At 29.5% G+C, this 20395-nt stretch overlaps 3 protein-coding genes across 4 annotated transcripts; 1 reads left to right on the forward strand and 2 right to left on the reverse strand.

The window, feature by feature from the left end:
• Positions 1-593: 593 nt before the first annotated feature.
• LOC141526316 (uncharacterized) lies at positions 594-7120 on the reverse strand. Its single transcript, XM_074241267.1, has 4 exons — positions 6663-7120; positions 5312-5775; positions 4643-4823; positions 594-4381 (listed from the first exon to the last, which is right to left on the reverse strand). Exons 1-4 carry the CDS (start codon positions 7075-7077, stop codon positions 4242-4244), a joined length of 1200 nt encoding a protein of 399 aa, XP_074097368.1. The 5' UTR covers positions 7078-7120; the 3' UTR covers positions 594-4241.
• An 891-nt stretch (positions 7121-8011) lies between these two features.
• LOC141526369 (uncharacterized) lies at positions 8012-17526 on the forward strand. The gene is made up of 6 exons (XM_074241356.1): positions 8012-8038; positions 8131-8697; positions 11754-12432; positions 12506-12669; positions 16090-16464; positions 17111-17526. The coding sequence occupies exons 1-6, from the start codon at positions 8027-8029 to the stop codon at positions 17396-17398; spliced, it is 2085 nt and encodes a 694-aa protein (XP_074097457.1). The 5' UTR covers positions 8012-8026; the 3' UTR covers positions 17399-17526.
• A 559-nt stretch (positions 17527-18085) lies between these two features.
• Positions 18086-20076, reverse strand: LOC141526320 (uncharacterized). 2 transcript variants are annotated; one of them, XM_074241275.1, is made up of 3 exons: positions 19925-20076; positions 18935-19233; positions 18086-18775 (listed from the first exon to the last, which is right to left on the reverse strand). In XM_074241275.1, exons 1-3 carry the CDS (start codon positions 19934-19936, stop codon positions 18562-18564), a joined length of 525 nt encoding a protein of 174 aa, XP_074097376.1. In that variant the 5' UTR covers positions 19937-20076; the 3' UTR covers positions 18086-18561. The 2 variants fall into 2 exon arrangements, with proteins under 2 accessions (XP_074097376.1, XP_074097377.1); XM_074241276.1 differs by having other exon boundaries at positions 18941-19233; positions 19925-20075.
• Positions 20077-20395: the final 319 nt, after the last annotated feature.

Genomic DNA, 20395 nt, shown 5'->3' on the forward strand with positions numbered 1-20395 from the left:
GAAAAATAAATAAAATAACTAAAGATCGCAATTGATCGTCAAACAAATGTATCATACTAAAAAATCTATATCAAATATCTAATATCTAATAACAAATCTTATATATCTTTATTTGGTCTTACGGCACTCGGGACAACGCATGGAGTAAATACAAAACAATCAGTTTTATAAAATATAAATTGTAATTAAATTAAAAGCCAAAAAAGTAAGACAATCTAACTGTTATTACGGTTGATTATTATTTAAATTAAGTCGTTGTCCCGGTGTGCTTTATTTTTGAAAATCATATCTGGTGTCTGCGCTCTTACACCCTACCATTTATCTTATTATTTTTTTATTTTACTATTACTATAATTACTATTATTATTATTACTATTATTATAAACTCTGTACCTCTATAATCCATGTACCTATGTAGTACTGTCTCTTTACTTGTATCTGTATCAAAAAATACGCATCGTAGTTATACATATATGTATATGTAAACATATATCTATATACATAATCTACATTATTGATAATTTTTATTCTTTCCTTTCATCTTCCACTTCTTTCTTCAATCTTATCTGCATCTTTAAACTACACAGTAAAAAATTTTGCGTCAATGCGTCAAAAAATTTTTATGTTAAATATTTAACACTTTTTTCTGTTAATTTAACACATTAAATGTTAAATTTACACAAAAAAGTGTTAAATATTTAATATAAAAATTTTAAATACAAAATTTTTTACTTTATAAATGCATCAGCTGGATTTTCTAATCTTCATTTATAAATCTAAAATTTTGGTTTCGCAATAAAACAACCGCTTCTTCTTGTTCTTCTTCTTCTTCAGTCGACAATATATAAAAAAAAAAAAAAACAACAACAACAACAACATTAATAAACGTCATTGTTTATCATTATTAAAAAATGACGCGGTTATTTCGTTGTTACCAAAATTTCAACACGTAATGTCTACTCAAAACTTTTGTAATTTTCGAGTCAATAATTAACTCTATCAGTGATATATCTCTATTGTGATTATTAATCTTGTCATTTATAAGTATTAAATAGATAAATACAAATTTTAACGGGTGATTACAATAGAGCGTTGTATTAGAATTATTTATCATTGCGTTTAAATATTTTTTTTTTTTTTTTAAATAAAGTTTTGGGTAAACATTTATGATTAATATGCAGGTTAAAAATTATTTTTAAGTTAAAAATTTTCTACTTAAACAGAAAAAAATTATTAAAGAATTTTTCTTCTAAAAAAATAATATTTATATTTATTGGTTCAAAAATTTTACAAAATATAACCTGCATATTAAAAATCTAATCTTTTCTAAAAATTTCAAGACTGCTAATGTATTTTTCATCAAACTACGGCCTACTGAATATTTCTTAATTGATAATCTCAATTATTACTATAAAAAAACTCAAAATACATTTTTAAAAATTATTTTTTACATAAATAATCCAAGCGCGTAAACGCGTGCGCCATTGCGACGCATCAAGAGAATCTCGTACGTTTGTTGTAATTAATTAATTTATTATAAATTATAAATAATTATAACAGTAAGAAAATTAATCTATATTCTAGCGTAGCGTAGCAATAAGCTAACATAAGTTTGATGAGCATAAGATCGTTAAAAAACTATAATTAACGCACGTTAAATCGTGATTATCCGAATTCATAAAATCTCAAAGTTCCGACAGTCAATTTTAAATAATCTTAATTAATAATAAGTGAAATTAAACTTAATAAATAATTTAATGATAAATGTAAAATAATAATTATTAATTAAAAATGAAGAAGCAGGAGTATAATTAAAATGACCACCCGGTATTAATTATTTTTTTTTTAACCCGCGGATATTAAAGTAAATATAAAAATAAAAATATATTCATTGTAATAAATAATTAAAAAATTATTGATTAATAATTGATAAAGTCCTTGATTATATAGAGGAACAAAAATAATAATTATAATTATTTAAATAAACTATGAGTTGTCATGTGTAGAGAAATAATTCGATAGTGAAAGTTAAATGTTGATATATATAAATTAAATATATTTAATAATTAATTATTAGAGTTTGTTTATTTATTTTAAAATTATGTAGAATTTTTGACGTCGCTCGGTTCTGAGCTGTGTAATTGATATTTACAGATAAATTATTAGAATTAAATTTATTTATTGATTAATAAAGAATTTTAAATAAAAGAGCGAATGTACTGATAAGTAAAATAATATAATAAAATTATGTGTTTAGATAAGTAGTTACGATAAAATTAATAAAAAAAAAAAAAAACTGTAGGCGAGTCAATATTATTAAGTGATTATAACTATAATAATAATAATTAATTATTATTAAATTTACCGTAATGTAATATAGCAAGAGTCAAAAAATAATTGACGGTAAATATAAATAATTATTAAACAAAAAGAGTGAGTGTTTTTTAGCGTTTAAATCTTATGATTTAGACGTGTATAAATTTATTTAATAAAAACTGTTAAGACATAAGTTGAAAGTGAATTATAATTATAATAATAATAAATAAATTAATAATGATAATTATTCATTTTAAAAATCGTCACGCGATTTAAAATCGTTTTTTTCGCATTTACAATTTTAAATAAAAAATATACCGCCCAAATTATTATTGTAAAAAAGTAACGCGTAGAAATTATTAAAGAAATAAAAATAGATTTTGGAAAATTGGGTTCAAGTTTTTATTAATAAATTTTTTTTTTAATTTTTTTAAACAAATCTCAGAAGTAACTTGGGATTTTTTAAAAAAAATTTAAAAATACTTGACCATAAAAAAATTTTTTTTAACTCCTTATACATAAACAGATATATAAAAGCGTGAAAATTTTGAATTTAATAATAAAGCGTGATAATTACCACGATTAATTAGCCTCAATTGTTAGATCGTAATTATCAACTAAACAACTATAGTATTAATAGTATTAATATAAATATTAAATAAAAAAAAAAAAAAAATATATAAATAAAATTAATTCAGTATTAAACGAGTGAGAGATCTCAGACATGAGGCCATCAGAAAACAGATATTATTAATATGAGTGTGTAATAATTAGTAGATCAATTCCTCGATATTATATGTGAGACTAAGTACACATAACACGTGCGTATATAATTGATAATTACTATAATATTAATACAACACTTTAAAATGCGGTAAGTCAATAGAATGAGTGAGTCGACAGCTAAACAAAGCAGTTATTACGAGTTAAGTAATACAATATATAATGGACCGGTCAAACTGACCATTGACGTGGAACTCGTTTGGAAAATATGCGAGTAATAATTTGACGTTGATTTTTTTTTTTTTTTTTTAAATCACTCAGCACAATTTAAAAAAAATAAATTTTTTTTCCACTTCAGCAATTTTTTTTTAATTTAAAAAAAATTTTTTTTTTATTATTTGTAGGATTAAATTGCGCCAATGTTTACGTTTTGGTTGTTATGATAGATTACATTACACTGCATAACATTAAAAATCATTAGCTGACAGTTATTTTATTTTCGTAACAGCTTAACTGTCAACGTCATGCAATGGCCTCGCTATGATAGATCACCGCTCGTTTTCTAATGGGATATTTTTTTAGATATAAACAAAATGAATAAAAAAAAAAAAAAAAAAGGTAAATAAAAAGAAAGATATATATATAAAAAAAAAAAAAAAAAAAAACTAAACACGTTTACTAGATATAAAGCAATACATTTATCTATTTGTCACCAAGCTAATGTCATGCTCGGATTTCAATGCATTCCAAAAACTTTCATTGATCGATTTAGTACTTTTATTCGATATTATATTATTAATTATTTAGATTGAGTTTAATTCAGTTGGACTGGATTGCAATGCGTTAATTCGTTGAATTTTCTCTGGTAATATTATTAATCAAACTAATATTGCGATTGTCTATTGTATTGTATTGTAACAAATGATATAAATTTTTTATTATTCCAGATTTTCTTTTATTGCTCAATCTTGAGTTATTTTGTAAAAAGAATAAAAAATGAAAATTAATTATTAAATCTAGATACAAGGAATCATTTTTTTATTTGATTAATCTTCCTGAAAATTATAAAAATTTTAAGCGTAAGTAAATAATTGTTTTGTTATTTTTATTATTATTTATTTTTATTACTTCAAATTTTTTTACAATTTGAATTACATGCTCAAAAGTTACAATATAATTTTATGTAATAATTAATATCCCGATCAGAAGTAGTAGTAAGATGGAACATACTGGAGATGATTGTAATAAACCGGGTACCCGATTGATGAGTACCTGACAAGAGGCGTACGGTAGAATTGTACATGACTCGCATCGATAGTTTTCAATTGCAGCTTTTCATTTCCTGAAAAAAATCAGCGGTATTATTAAATATTCTTTTATTATAAATTATAACTTAAGTTAATATTAATGTAAGAGTCTGAGAATTTAGATTAGAGCATTAGTTAGTCTTCTTCGAAACTCGTGCAGAGCCTTGGACTTAACGAATGTGAAAGGAAAAGGGCCTGATCCATTCACACCAACGCGAACAATGTTGTATTAACATGCTTCATGTAAACATCCATAAATATATTTATATTTATTGTTATAGTTATTTAAAGTTTACCTTTTGCGTCACCTTGATCCATGGAGTGTGCGCTCCCATAGAAATCTCCAGCTCCAGCTCCAGATCCAGATCCTCCGAGCTCGATTCGATTCTGGAGATTCAAATTGCTCTTTGGCAGCACGAACGACGTCGTCACTACCGGAATTTTTGGCTCCTCTTTTTTTGCTTCCGAAATGTTTTCCTGGAAAATCATTCAATTTATGATCTATAAATTTTAGTGTTAAAAAATTTAATTCGAGATTTGTCAGATGTTTCTTGAGGCTTTATGGTGAAATCATGAATTTAAAAATTAAGCATTGATTCCTTCTTTTATTAAAAAAAAAAGCTTTAATTAATATTTTCAAGAAAAAATCAAGGAAAATTTTGAAATTTTAATTTACAGTCCTTAATTTAATTGGTTATATATTAAAGAGCTTTTATCAATGAATAAAAATAAAAATTTTAATAATCTGAAATATGTTTTTGGAGTTAATTAGAAATTTTTTGATAATTAATAAAATTTTGTGGTAATCTCAAGAATTTCACTAATTTTGAGAACTTTTTACATTTATAATGTAATTTTTCGAGTTTTCTTTTTTCGGCATAACTTGTCACAATTTTTGCCAATCAAAATATCATTTAAACCTCACTCAAATTTCAAATCAATCATTCCAAAAAAAAAACCTATACCTTCAATTTGGCCATCATCAAGGACTCTTTCTTCTCTTCCATTTCACTTTTCTTTTCCTCCTTAACTTCATCCTTCTTGTTTTCCTTTTCAATAATTTTATCTTGACTCTTGGCAGTACTTTGATCGGGCATCAGACTTCCAGCAGCGATCAAATTTTTCTTGGCCTCCTCGTAAGCCCTGAAGTGTTCGAGCCTGGCAGCCTGGACCTCGGGAGTCTCCTCGACAGGCCTGGGGGCCACGGGGAGATTGCTGGCCTCAATCCTGAAGCCATTTTCCCCGTCAGCGGTGTACTTGGCGGTCTGAACAACTCCGGAGCCGTCAACGTAGCTGAAGGCCCCTCGGGTTGATCCGTCCGCTGCTCCAACTTCGGACCTCGCGGAGCCTGGGGCGCTGTACCCAAAGCTGTACTGGCCCAAACTGTCCTGGTACTCCAGCAGGACCTCGGGGGACTTGGCCAGCCCACCTGATACCAAACACAAAGCTATTAGATACACAAACATTGTCAGAAATGCGTCTTATCTTATACACTTAAATGTCGGGTGTCTTTCACTCGAGTGCCCTCGAACTTGATATCCGAGGGTTTATATACCCTCTGCTTCTTTGTCCGTTTATTATTCTTATTTTTTCTTCCTTGTACTTATATTCTTATATTCAGCGAATGATTAACTCCAGAACAGGTTGTTTATCGCAAGGCCGAGCATTGTCTACACTCGGGTTTGATTTTTTAAATTTAAGGACAAACGGCAACCACCGCCAAGGTTGAAAAATCAAGATAAAGGGAAAAAAATTTTTATTTATGTTCGTGTAATTTTATTTATTTTTAAACTACAATTAAAAGCAACATTTATTATATTATTTTTAATTGGTAAAATTATAATTTATCATCAGTGCTCAGTTAATTATAGAAATGTTTTATTTTAAATTATTAATTATTTATCTTAAAAAATTTTTTAAGTTTATGATTTATTAAAAATTTATTTATGGAAAAAATTTGAAAATTTGAAATTAAAATTTCATAGTCTAAAATTCAATAGATTATTTTTTAAAATTAATTTTAAAAATATTTATTAAGTTTATAACTTGATAAAAAAATTTTTAAGTTAAAAATTCAATAAAAAAATTTTTTTAATTTTTCAACAAAAAATAAAACTTCAAATTAATAAAAATTTAACCGCAATTATTTCACATAAGATTACATAAAATCTCAGTAAAAAATTTCACTCCTATAATTTTTGACATCGACGTTGTTCAATTACCCACAAAGTACAATCAATAATAATAATTCTCAATACAAAACAGTGTTGTAAGCTAAAATCGGATTTGGCCGCGCAATTGCAACAAAATAAGTACCAGCATTACTCCTTGCAGCCTCTCGTGCCAAGTTGACCTTCTGATTGATGTAAGCCGCGGCGTGTTTTGCTTTTGCGACGGTAACGTCTTGTGTGTCAATAACCCGGCCATCTGGACCGATGGGAGCTCCAGAGGAGGTGGGTACGTCATTAACCTGGTGTCCGTGTACAGTTGCCGTGAAAGCGCGAGTAGAGTCTTCGCTCGCGGGAACTGACACTCCCTGAGGCTCCTTGGGGCTCTCTGGTGTTGATGATACCAATGGATCTCTGTTATTGTTATTGCTATTGCTATTGCTATTGATGTTGTTACTGTGAGATCTCTGATTATGATTAGGCTCTTGTATGTACAGAGACTGGGCAGATGTGACACTTAGACAACCCACCAAAAGTATTAACAGACTAAACTTGCGGATCATACTCGAATTGTTGCGAGATATTTTACTATTTTGCTTATTCTCAGTGTTTAGTACTATTGAGCGATTGCTTATTGTCCACGAGCTTTATATAGGAAGAGTCTTGTTTGTTATTCATCCAATTTTTTTTTTTTTTTAATTTTTTAATTGTAAGTTGATACAATACTCGGGTATTAAATTATTTTATATTATTTTTAAACTGTTAGATTTCCTGATCCGTTTGCTCAAGGCTATTACTCAAGTTACGAATTTTAAAATAGATGATTAATTTATTTTTATAAATAAAAACATGAATTGTTATTATTTTTTTACAGTAACGACAGAAACAATAAAATAATTAAAAAAAAAAAACTTTTTAAAAAATTATGACAATTTTTTAATTGGAAAAATTTTATCTACTGTAAAATAAAATAAAATTAAGCAATAAGGACCAATGAAAAATAAATTGATATCATAATTAAATTAAATTAAATATAGAATGTGATAGTTTGTTTAAATTTTATCGAACTCGTTTTAATTGTAAGTGCTTTTAAATCACCAGATAATTAGCATGATTGCAGACCGAGTTGTACCCATTGACCGGATTTAAATAAAACAAATAAAAATATTAAATATTCCGATATCCATTTACGGATGCGGGATGCTGAAAATTTATCAAGGGCAATCTTTGTATATTGTGTTTATTTTATATTCGATTCCGAAGTATGTATAGAGAATACAGAAAATGCACATAATGCCTGCGGGTAAAAAATTTTCAATGACAGTATCAGGTTTATTGGACAGGGCGTGGTGATGGTATTTGAGTTAATTTTCATCCGATCTGTTGTCTGGAGGATTATATTATAGTCCAGTAGTATATAAAGAGCTGGATGTCAAACATTTGGGAACAGTTGTCTTAGCGAGTACTGAGAATCTTCAGCAGCGCTTAAGAAAACCTTTATAATTATTAATCATGAATAAAATTGTAAGATTTTATTATTAATTATTTATTTATTTATTATTAATATTTTTTAAAGGTTTATTTTTATAAAAAATTTTACAAATAAATTTTTCCAGATTTTAATTGTCTCATTAATCGGAGCCGCAGTAGCAAAGCCCTCGGCTTTGTTCCTGAGCCCTACATTAGTCGAACTAAGAGCTGGTGCGCCAATCGGCCTCGATGGCAAAGTGGTAGACACTCCGGAAGTCGCATTGGCAAAAGCAGAACACGCAGCAGCGCATTTGAACGAGAGATTGAGCGTCGCTTCTGCTCAAAGTCCTGTTGCAGTTCCAGTAGCAAAAATCGACCTGTCTGGAGGAGCTCCTGTCGGAGTAGATGGACGCGTCGTTGACACCCCCGAAGTTGCGTTGGCAAAGGCAGAACACGCTGCTGCTCACTTAAACGAACAATTGGAATCCCAGAGCGCCGATTCAAACATCTTGACCTACAAGCTCGCGAAACTCCAACCTGGAGCACCAATTGGGCTCGATGGCCGCGTTCTTGAAACTCCTGAAGTAGCTCTCGCAAGGGCTGAACACGCTGCTGCTCATATCAATGAAAGACTCAACCACGCTGCCAAGGAAGCTGTCATTCCCACTTATTCTTACTCTTACATTGCTCCGAGTCCTGTTTTTCATTACTCTGTTTGAAATTAATCATTATTAAATTAACGTAACTTAAATGTTGCTTTGTACAATTTATTGTCAATAAAAAATTTTTAATAAAATTTAAAATAAAAAATTTTTAATTTAAAAATTAAATTTTCAATTATTGTTATTAATATTATTCAAAATTTTATTTCCACTGTTTAGAATTGCGAAACATAGATAGAATTGTGGCAAAAATATGAGCAGTAGATTATTCAACGTAGAGTTAAATTTTGAAAAAAAAAGAAACAAAAATTTCAATTTTTCAAAAATTTCAAATACGTATTTTAATTTTTGACAAAAATTCAAAATAAATATTTTTAAAAATAAATTTTATAATCCTACTATCATATTGCTTTATCCAATAAACTAAACGTTATTAAAAATACATTGAAACATTTTAATTTAATGTACGTTATTCAGGTATTATTTACATTTTAAAAATACAATTCGATCGATCAGCTCGGAATTTAAAAGCGACTTTGTTCATTAAAGCCCTCATAACCATAACTTTCTCAAAAATAGTAATTATGCAATGTTTTTATATTACAATAATTCAATCTCACAATGCGATTAAGAAATAATAAAAATATTCTGTAACAGTTTATAGACGAGATATTTCTTCAATAAAAAATAGGTCGAGTTCTATTTATAATTCTGTATTACATTAAATAAACAATTACTCTTTCAGTCTACGATTCAATACAAAAATAAATATTTTAATTAAAAAAAAAAAAAAAAAAAAAAAAAAAAAAAAAAATTATTAATTCAAAAAAAAATTTTATTCATTATTAATAAATATTTACACATGAAAAATAAATGACAGCGCGTAACAATCAATTGCTGCAATAAAACAAGCAATTATTGAGATTTAATGAAACGAAAAAATAATGAATAAATTAAAGCATTTAATTTAATAAGCTCGTTAAATAAATGCCCGTAAAAACAAACCAGTGATTTAAAAGTAATAAAATATAACAATAATATTTTATGTGTCTATATTATGGAGTAAATAATTGAACAAAATAATGAATTATTAAAATGATATAATTAAAATAGTGGGAGTAAAACTCACATAACAGCAGTCATTTGATGAAGGATACTTATATTAGTGATTATAAGTATGATAGTGATTTAAAATCTAATACTCAAGGCCGTGACAACGGATCTATTGTGCGACCTAATTGACTCGGCCTGAGTATGGTGCAAGCAGTAGCCACGGCTCTCATACTCCCGTAGTGTCATGATCCATTTGTCAAGCACCGGTACTCATACGGCAGCAGCAACAACAGGTCATCGAGAGATTATCAGTCGATTCTATCGCCGACTAGACTACGCTGTTATTTCACTCCCACCCACCGCATTTTTATCCTATTCCTATCCCTATCCCTGGTCTAGAGTCATGTCACGTTCCTCTACTCTGACTATGACGGGACAAGATCAAATATGTTGCGACATCGGTATCACTTTCTTGTCTTCGATTCAACAAACACTAGTTATCTTAGCCAATTCTATTAATTTTTCCGCTGAAATTCCTAATGTAATTGTAATAAATTTTTTTTTCCTGATTTATCAAGATTAATTGCTGATTCATCGACTTTAAAAATTTTTTTGAATTATTTCACAGTATTCAAAATTTGAAAAATTTATTTGAAGCTTTATACGGAAGTAATTAAAATAATAATAGTACTGTTATATCATATTTTCTAAATCAATGTTTATGTTTGTAAAATTATCTTTATATAAGAAATTTTTCTTCTATAATTAGCAAATTTGATTTTTTATTTAGATAGAAAATTAATCTAATTCCTTGTATATAATATATTTTCATATTAATTATGTCTGTTTATTTTGTATTATATTATTTTTTTATTTCATAAGTTATCAATAAAATTTTTGTAATTTAAGTTTTATGAAAAGTTTATTTTTTAACTTTTTAAATTATTAATTTATATTTATTACAAATAAAATTAAAAAATAAAATTTAGAATTTTATTTTTATTCAATTTTTAAGTCAAAATAATTATTTAATAAAATTATTAATTTTTTATATCAAAATTTGTCTTTTAATTGCCATAAAAATTAAAATTTCTTCACAAAAAAAAGAGATTACATTAAAAAAATGTATTAAATTCTCAGGTAAAAAATTATTTATCAATTTCAATGATTATTTTATTCGAATAATTCAAAATAATCCATAAATTGATCTCGTAAAAAATTATCATGATCCCCATAAATATAAAAATAAAAATAAATCACCAAAGGACACAAGATACAAGATGACCAATGGCATTGCCCGACCGAGGGTTTCTTCTTTCAAATGTCAAGGTCGTGATACCGATCCTTGAGTAATGACAAAAGCGGTGTCGAGGTGACGGGCGTGGCCATCAGATCGCCACTGTCTTATCTCTCTTGTTAATACTTTATTATTATTATTATTATCACTATACACAGAGAGATAGATATCTGAGCAAGTACTCGTGCGCGATCTTGGTCGCGGGACCTAGTCACTTACACCAGTTGTAAGTGCCCTGCTCCTTTTCACCTTCGTCATCGTATATCGTATCGCCTTGGAGGTTGGAGCCGCTATAGAGTGCCAAGGGGGAGCTACACACCGCCTCTTGCCTCCTATCTTCGTAGCGGGGAGAAAGACTCACCAGAGACAACTATATAAGTCGATGCCATACGTTCACCAGGAAGACTAACACCACGCAGCTTTCAGCGTGAAGACAGCGAGTACTGGAGCTCCAGCAGCGCTTATATTTTTTCATTTATTAATTACGTTTATTATTTTTATATAAATCATCATGAACAAATTTTTGGTATGTTCAAAATTTTTTATTATTAACAAAAATTTTATTTTTTTTTTTATTAAAAAAAAAATGAATAATTAATTTAATGTTTTTTTTTATTGAAAAAAATTTTTTTTTAATAAATTTAATATTTTTCTTAAATTTTAATCATTAAAAAAAAAGTTTTACTAATTAATAATTTTAATAAAAAAAATTATTGCAATTAAATAAATTAATCTAATTCTGTAATATTAATTAAAGATTGTCCTATCAATGGCGGTAGCCAGCCAAGCGGCTTACCAAGAATTCGGGCCTCAAAAGTTCGGCCCACAAGATTACGGAGTAGGACATCAAGAATACGCGCATCAGCCTCAACCGATCCACAACCAGCGCTTCGTTCCTCCTGCACCAGTTGGACACGACGGTAACGTGATCGACACCCCGGAAGTTGCCCAAGCTAAGGCCGCACATTTCGAAGAATTCGCGAAAGCCGCGGCACGCGCTGCTGCCTCCCAGGAAAAGAAACCCTTGGACTCTTACCCTCGTTACCAGCAATACGAATCACCAGCTCCAGTTCACCGCGCTCCAGCTCCTGTCCACGCCGCTGCAGCTCCAGTCCACCATGCTCCAGTTCACCACGCACCAGCTCCTCTTCCCAGCTACAGATTGGCCTCCTCCCACTACCCGGTCTCAGAGCCCCACTATCACAATGAACAGCACTTCAACCCAGAACCCGCGAGCTACAACCACCAGCCGGCTCCTCACCATTTTGCGGGTCCCATCGCATCCAAGGCTCACTTCCAGCCCGCTCCTTTGGCTGAAGATGGAACTGTCATTGACACTCCCGAGGTAGCTGCTCTGAAGGCCGCTAGGTTGGCTGAACTCGCTAATGCTGAAGCCAGAGCTGCTAAATACGCTGGAGATAATTATGATGAGCAAGGTTTTTTTTTTTTTTTTTTTTTTATAAAATTGTAAATTATAAATTTTTTTATAAAATTGTAAATTTTTTTTAGGATTCAACGCTGGACATGCAGGACACGCAGGACCGGCTCCAGTTCAGTACAACTCAGCCTACCCCGCGCAACCAGCTTACTCTCCCTACGGAAAAGCTGGATACCAGTCGGCTCCGACTTACAACTCGAAATTATATCAATCCCAACAGCTCATAGGATCTTACTAAAATGGACTATCTAAATTTATGTTGTTAAGTAATACTCTCGCCGTGTACATAATTTAGGCCAATAAATTTGTCTTTTTCTACAGTATAATCATTTACTTTATTTATTTTTATTTAATTAATTATTCCCTGGCTAAAAAAATTGAGTTGGTTGAAGAAAAAAAATTTTAATGTGAAGATTTGGAAAAGGATGATCATTTTAAATCCAGCAGAATTTTTTAACCAAATGAAATTTTTTTATTCGACAATTAATCTAATTGATTGAAAATAGTTAGATGTTTAGTAATTTCAATATCATGAATCATAATTTAGTTAGTGACTTAATTTTAAAAATAAATTAAAATTTAATTGCAAAAATTATTTAAAAATAGTCCAACATCTTTATTTAATCAAAAAATTACAAGTTCATAAAAAATTATCTTAAATTTTATTAAATTCATCGCATGTATTCAAAATAATTTAATTTTTCAATTGATAAAAAATAAAATTGTAAAAATAAATGAAGATTATTTTCCTGAAAAAAATGTTGTAATTTCCCCCGAATTTTCTTAAAAAAAAAAAAAAAAAGAAATGATTTTTATATAAAAGAATATCAATAGAAATTGTTGGTAACATGACCTACTTGTTTAAATAGTTACACATACCAATAAAAAAGGCAAAATAGTAAAATTATTTAGAAGCATGACCGAGTTAATTTTTCAACTCATTCAACCAAAAACACTTGAGTAATATTTATTTTCATCGTAATAACAACAATTATTATTACTATTTATATTTATATTTAGTAACACGAATAATTAAAAAAAATAATTTACTGCAAAAAGTAAAATATGTGGATGGATATTCATATTGCGTAGACATTAAATAAATGCAAATATAAATTAATACTTATATATTTATATAGAAGTTAAGAACAAAAAAAGAAAGTAAAGTGTTGCCTTAAAGTACTGTTGCGGTCGAGCTGTGAACAATAATGTTAACTCTAGCATGCCAATAATAACGTAACAATTATTCAATAAATATTTTTTTTTCACAACTCGCTTATTAATGCACACTATTTATTATTTATTTATTTACTATCTACTTTAAATAAACATAGCTTAGAGTTTAAGTTTATTATCGAAATAAAAGTGAATCGTTAAATATTTAATGAGCCATTGTTTTTTTTTTTTTTTTTTTTTAATAATAATTTAATCGAGAATAGCTGAAGAGTTTTGCACCAAAAATAAAAACTACGATTCACTGTTAAATTCCCAGATTAGCGATAATAACAAAACAGAACACGAGAAGAAGAGATCATACAATCATACGTAGGAAGATAGAGAATTGGCGATTGCGACATAGGTCACGGTGAGGACGTGAGAAGGTACGCCGGCACTCAACCGTACAGAACTTAAATGTATATTACTAACTTGAGTTTCTGTACAGAATAGAGTCTAAACTATGAAAGAGTTTAAGAGCAACATTAAACAACACAACTTAACTCAAGACTAAGTTTAAGGCTCAAGACGGTGCGCTACAAAACTAGAAACTATAATAGAGGCCAAATGCATTACATATACATATTGCACATATATAGGTACTGTGAACTAACAGATGGAGGATCTTGATTTGTTGAGTTGTTTAAACTCCGCTCATTTAAGTCTGGGTAAAATAATAAAAGGTCAGGACCCTCTGCCTCTAACAAATATAATACTAACTTGGATAATATTCTTCTTTTTGCATTTACTGAATTTTAATTACAATAAATTATTATTTTTTTTGGTCTTGGCCTAAATTTGCACCTTTTCAAGGTTTCATAAAATTTTCGGTGATAGTTGATTTATTATAAATTTTCAAAGTAATTATAAATAGATTAAAATTTCAAGCTAGATAAAATTTGTTTATTTATTTTGTTTTGTACATGTTAATTTAATTATATGCCAAATATTAATTCATATAATTAAGAAAATAAGCAAAATTTTTTAACAGACATATTTTTACTATAAATGAGTTTATATAGTGAAATTTAGTACCATCGGAAGAGTCGTAATCTGAATTTATGTCTTTTCACGGTTTGATATTTTTTCGGCAATAGTCAATTTATCATCTAAATAATTAAGAGAATAATTAAACATTTATTATATACATTTAATGCGACTAGATAGTAAGCAAAATGCGACAAGTGCAACTAAAAATCGAACTAAAAAATAAAAATAAAAACCAACAAGTCGTTATTAATTTTCTCCGCGTCAATCTGTGACTGTAATGACCTGTTTATTTTATGCAATGTAATGTAATAATTAAAAAAGCCATGGTGTGTAAACATAAATCATACAAACTCAATATATTAATTAAAATAGATAGAAATGTTATTGCATACGCAATCGTATCACTATCCACATTCACTGTTAACGTTATCACGCAGGAAAAAGCATGAATTTTAAAAAGCGCGTGAGTACTAATGAGCACTGACGTGATCGCAATGTCTATGCACGTGAAAAATAACCAGTTAAAGGTAATTAAAGTAGACGAGTAATTAGAGGTGAGTATTGATGGGGGTGCGCCAGTAATCCATACATGGGTGACCATCAGCCAGTGACCACTGACAAGACGATATAAAAGCATCGCGAATGCAATTGCTAGTGCATTCTCACTCCACGGTTTACTATTACTGTTTGTTTGTTTAATTATTTGTTTTATATTTTTATTATTCAACAAACTTTAACCATGCGTTTGCTCGTAAGTGTTCAAAATCATTCGAAATTTATCGATTTAAAAATTTTGTTATTGATAATCATTAAAATTTATTAGTTTATTAATTAAATTACTATTTTTTATTATTTATTATTACTTAATTATTATTGTATTATAAAAAAATAAAAAATACACAAAGAGTTAGATAAATACTGCACAGTATTTTGCGTCAATGCGTCAAAAAATTTTTTTGTTAAATATTTAACATTTTTTTGTGTTAATTTAACACAATAAATGTTAAATTTACACATAAAAGTGTTAAATATTTAATACAAATATTTTTAACACAAAATTTTTTGTCGTAAAAATTTTTACTGTGTGATGTTGCATAAATTTTATATGGAAGTGCTTATAACACACAATATTGTACTATTGCAACGACAAATTCATGATCCAAGCTTTTATTTTATAGTTTAGCCTTTTTTTTTACTACAATTTAATATCTCAAAATTATTAAGCAAAAAGTTAAAATATTTTACGGCAACTTAGTAAGCGATCTTTACACTAATCTTTTTTTTAATTTAAGGGAGAGACATTGACTACAATCTAGTTCTATTTTTTTTTACTATTTTATAGATCTTTACACTCTTGATAGTAACGCATTAGGGCTTTTACAATAAAAATTTTTTTAATTAATAATAAAAGTTTCCATAATTAATAATAAATAATTTTCTATTTTTCTAGGCAGTTATACTCGCGTTTATCGTTGAAGTAACACTCGCAAAAGCGACCTACAATTTAGGGCCCGCTTATCACGGCCCACCAGCCCCACTGTCAAAGGACGGAAAAGTAGTCGACACCCCGGAGGTCGCTCACGCGAAAGCGGCACATTTCGCGGCTTATCATCACATCGCTTCCAAGCTGCCCTCCGAGCCGGATGAGTGGACAGACGCTTACAAAGAGAAGGATGAGGTAGACGAAGTAGCAAGCAACGAAATCGGGCATGGAGATGATCATCATGGACACTATGAGCATCATGACCATCATGAACATTTTCCGGTCTATCATGGACCACCTGCGCCGCTGGGACATGACGGCCGAGTTGTTGATACTGACGAGGTATTTCACTTTTTTTGTTGGGTTTTGTTGTAGAGATATCGCGGTTGGGTAACGCGTTGGTACTCTGATAAATTTATTTTCTTCAAGTCATTCCCTGTTACGGAATTCAGATAAAAGTCTAAGGAATTGATTTAGAGATTGGGTTAGAAGAAAGTGGTGCTTGGAAGAAATCATGTAAATATTTTGGTGATAGTTTGTTTTAGTTTAAGGATTTTTTATTGGAATTTTTGATAGTTTGATTAATTTTTAATAGACTTTTGCAAGGTAGAATTTATATTAATCACAAATTATTCGTCGTAATTTTTATGACTGCCGATAATTAATAATTGTGGATAAAAAATTTTGGCTCAATGATTTTTTGAAATTTTTGACAAAAATATAGATAATTATTTGTGTACTTTTAAAGGAATTTTAAAAATAATATTTCTGTCACAAGATCAATAATCAATAATTTAAGAAAAAATTTTACGGAATAAATTTATCGAACAAACTATTCAAAATTCATCCAAAAATTTTAAAAGGCACAAATTCAGGTCAAAGCATTTCTAATGATACTAAATTGAACTAAAAAAATCAATTTTGTTACATAAATACACCAGAGACATTTTCTTCATTCTATTCACTTTAGCATAAAATTATTCCCCAGGTCGCCCGAGCAAAAGCCGCTCACCTCGCAGCTCTGGAACACGCAAAAGCTCTAGCAGCCAAATCTAGCGAGCATCATGATTACCATCATCATCACCAAGAGCACCACCACGAGCATGAAGAATCTGCCCTGGTGAAGTCATTTTACCACGTCCCGTTTTCCTATCACGGACCACCTGCTCCTCTGGCCCATGATGGGCGAGTAATCGACACTCCGGAAGTCGCCAAGGCTCGGGATGCCCATTTGCATGCCTTAGCCTACGCTAAAAGTCTCTTTCATCATCCTTAACCATCCTTTATCTTAATCATAAATATTTTAATTATATTCTTCAATCTTCAAAATTTTTTATTTGCATTAATTGTTAAAATAAGCAATCATATTTTCACTGTAAAAAATTTTTCAACGTTCCATCTATAAACAATAATAAAAAATAAAAATGTGTATTACGTTTATTTACAAACCCAGTTTACTTTCAATGCAATAGTTACGGAAGAAATATATTAATAAATAAATAAATAAATAAATAAATGAAAGAAGAAAAAAGAAAACTTTTAAGTATACACTGTAAAATCTTGAATACTAACTATTATATCACGGAAGGACTCATATTATGATTTATTTACCCAACTTCCTCTTTCTTTTAATGCATAAAGATAAACATAAATAAATTCTTTAATGCTTCACCAGCCACGGCCTTGTCGACACATCTGTTAAACATTTAACTATATATAAATCAAAACCGGTAGCCTTAGTGTGTTAGATCAAAATTAATGACCCGTAGTGGGAAAAAATGAATAAATAAATTCATTATCAGTCGATCACAAATCAAATATCAAATATCTGTATCTGTAAGAGCAATCATTGCTCATTGCTGTTTAATCACGTAATAATTTCCATTTAATATTTAATAATATATTATAATAATAATAATAATAATAATAATAATAATAATAATAATAATAATAATAACTCAACTCGTGTTTAACAAGTAATAATTTATTTACTGTTTGTTTAATAAAAATTTATATAAAATAAAATACAATACAATATAATAATATAGTGTCCAATCATACGTAACAAAATTATCACTTTGTGTTAAATAAATGCATCAATTTTGGCAGTGCTCTATTTTTGTGCATATTGATAAGTTTTATTAACATGATCCTGCAGTTAGATTAATTGTAAAAAAATTTTTTGGTTTTTTTTCAAAAGTTATTTTCAAAAGTGCGATTTATGTTATTGAAAAAAATCTAAAAAAAATTTTTTAAACTAACTTCAGTGTCATATTAAATGTTATATTTAAAATATATGAGCAAAAGATCAAAAGCTTTGAAAAGCGACGGATGTTATTCACTTTCGGCGAGGTAGAGTTTTAAATAAAACAGTCAATAAGAAATCCAGTAGTCAATCCGTTAATTATGAGTTGGGTGAATTCTTGATTAATTAATTAATTAATAGTGGTTCCAGGCGGGACTGTCCCACGCGGGGTTGTAAGCTCCTGAGTCGTAATCCGCGTGAGCGGGGTAAGCTGGAGCGGCATGAGCTGGGCCAGCGGGAGCAGATTGAGCAGCAGCGTTGTAAAGAGCGAAGTGGTGAGCTTTAGCGGCTTGGACCTCGGGGGTGTCTACGACGCGGCCGTCGGGTCCAAGCGGAGCTGGTGGTCCGCTAAAAATTAAATTAAAATTTTTTTATTAATGAAGTTTATGAAAAAAAAAAAAAAAAAATTTTTGTTAATTGAAGAAAAAATTCGTGATTGCGAATGAGTTGACAGTTCCGTGAGGGCTGATAGCTGATATAAAGCAGTGAAATGACTAAGAATCGTACTGGTACCGTGGTCCCAAGTGAACTGGGGCGTAGGCGGGGTTGGGAGCGTTCCACCCGTCGTGGTAAGCTCCGTCGTGGTGATCGGCCGGTCCATGGGGCGCGCGTGCGGAAGCTTCCGCAAGAGCGGCTAAATGCGCGGCTTTTGAAGCGGCTACCTCGGGGGTATCTACTACCCGACCGTCAGGCCCAAGAGGCGCTGCTGCTCCGTGTCCGTACCCGGCGTGAGCTCCGTGGTAGGCTGGTTGGGGGTACCATTGGGGTGATGCCAGGGCAACACTCAGGAGACCTGCTAAGATTGTCTGAAAAAAATTTTATTGTTATTTATTATTTTTATAAACTACATAAAATTTAATTAGTAATTAAGATAATTTTTTTTTATCCTTTTAATTATTTTTAATTATAATTATTACGCGACTTAAAATTGATGATTCAATTTTTTAAATTTATTCATGAAAAGTGTGATAATAATTTAATTAAAAAATTACTGTTTATTATATAAAATTAAGTTAATTATTGAGAGTATTAAATTTATTTGAAAAAAATTTTTTTTTCAATTTTTTAAATAATTGTAAAAAAAAATTTTTTTTATAAAAAAATATTTAACAAAAAGAGTAAAAAAAATTTTGATAATAAAACATTAATTTTATGTATTATTAAATAAAATAAATAATAATAATTAAATTTTCTGGTACAATTAATTCGTCTCAAAACTTTTCAAGAATTCACACATCACTGCACTCATAAACAAGGAGATAGTAATTACTAATCAATTAACAGCTGAGAATATAAATTATTAATAGTCTACCTGTTGATTCGTAGTTAATTAAATTACAAATGTATCTCGATTTTTAAAGATTTATTAAATGAATTAGAAATTAAAAAATTATTAATAAATAATTAAATAAAAAAATGATTATTAACAAGGAAAAATTATAACAATTAAATAAAAAAAAGAACAATATCTATTATTATGTATTGTTCGGTACGTACCAATTGAAACATGTTGACTAAGAGTCACTATGGTACTGGAACTGCGTCGATGCCTTCTCGGAGCTAAGATCTTTCAATTTATAGAGATTCGCATCTATCTAACAACCTCCCCACCTCTAAGGATTAGAGTACTGGCTGGGTGACACACCCAGTGGATACAATGCTCATTGCTCTCCTTCCTAAGCCCTACCCTTACCTGTAACATTTAACTCGGGGCACGTAGGTAACCTCGTGGTCATCGGGTTTGCATTTTTAAATTATTTTTTATCCGGTTCATATTAACGCCTTCTAACTACTTTAATATTGAAGGTATCCAGTCTCACGTGTCTGCATTCTATTCACCTCTTGCTTGATTCCATTTCATTATGTTTGATTTATTCATCGGAGCAAGTCGCGACTGATTGATTCCATTTCTGATTGATCTGCTCCCATAATTCATTATTTATTATTTATTTTATCAATATTTTATCA

The sequence above is a fragment of the Cotesia typhae genome, unplaced genomic scaffold (genome assembly GCF_013202065.1).
Source record: "Cotesia typhae breed Kobodo isofemale line unplaced genomic scaffold, CoteBio_Ctyphae contig_33, whole genome shotgun sequence".
NCBI lineage: Eukaryota > Metazoa > Arthropoda > Insecta > Hymenoptera > Braconidae > Cotesia > Cotesia typhae.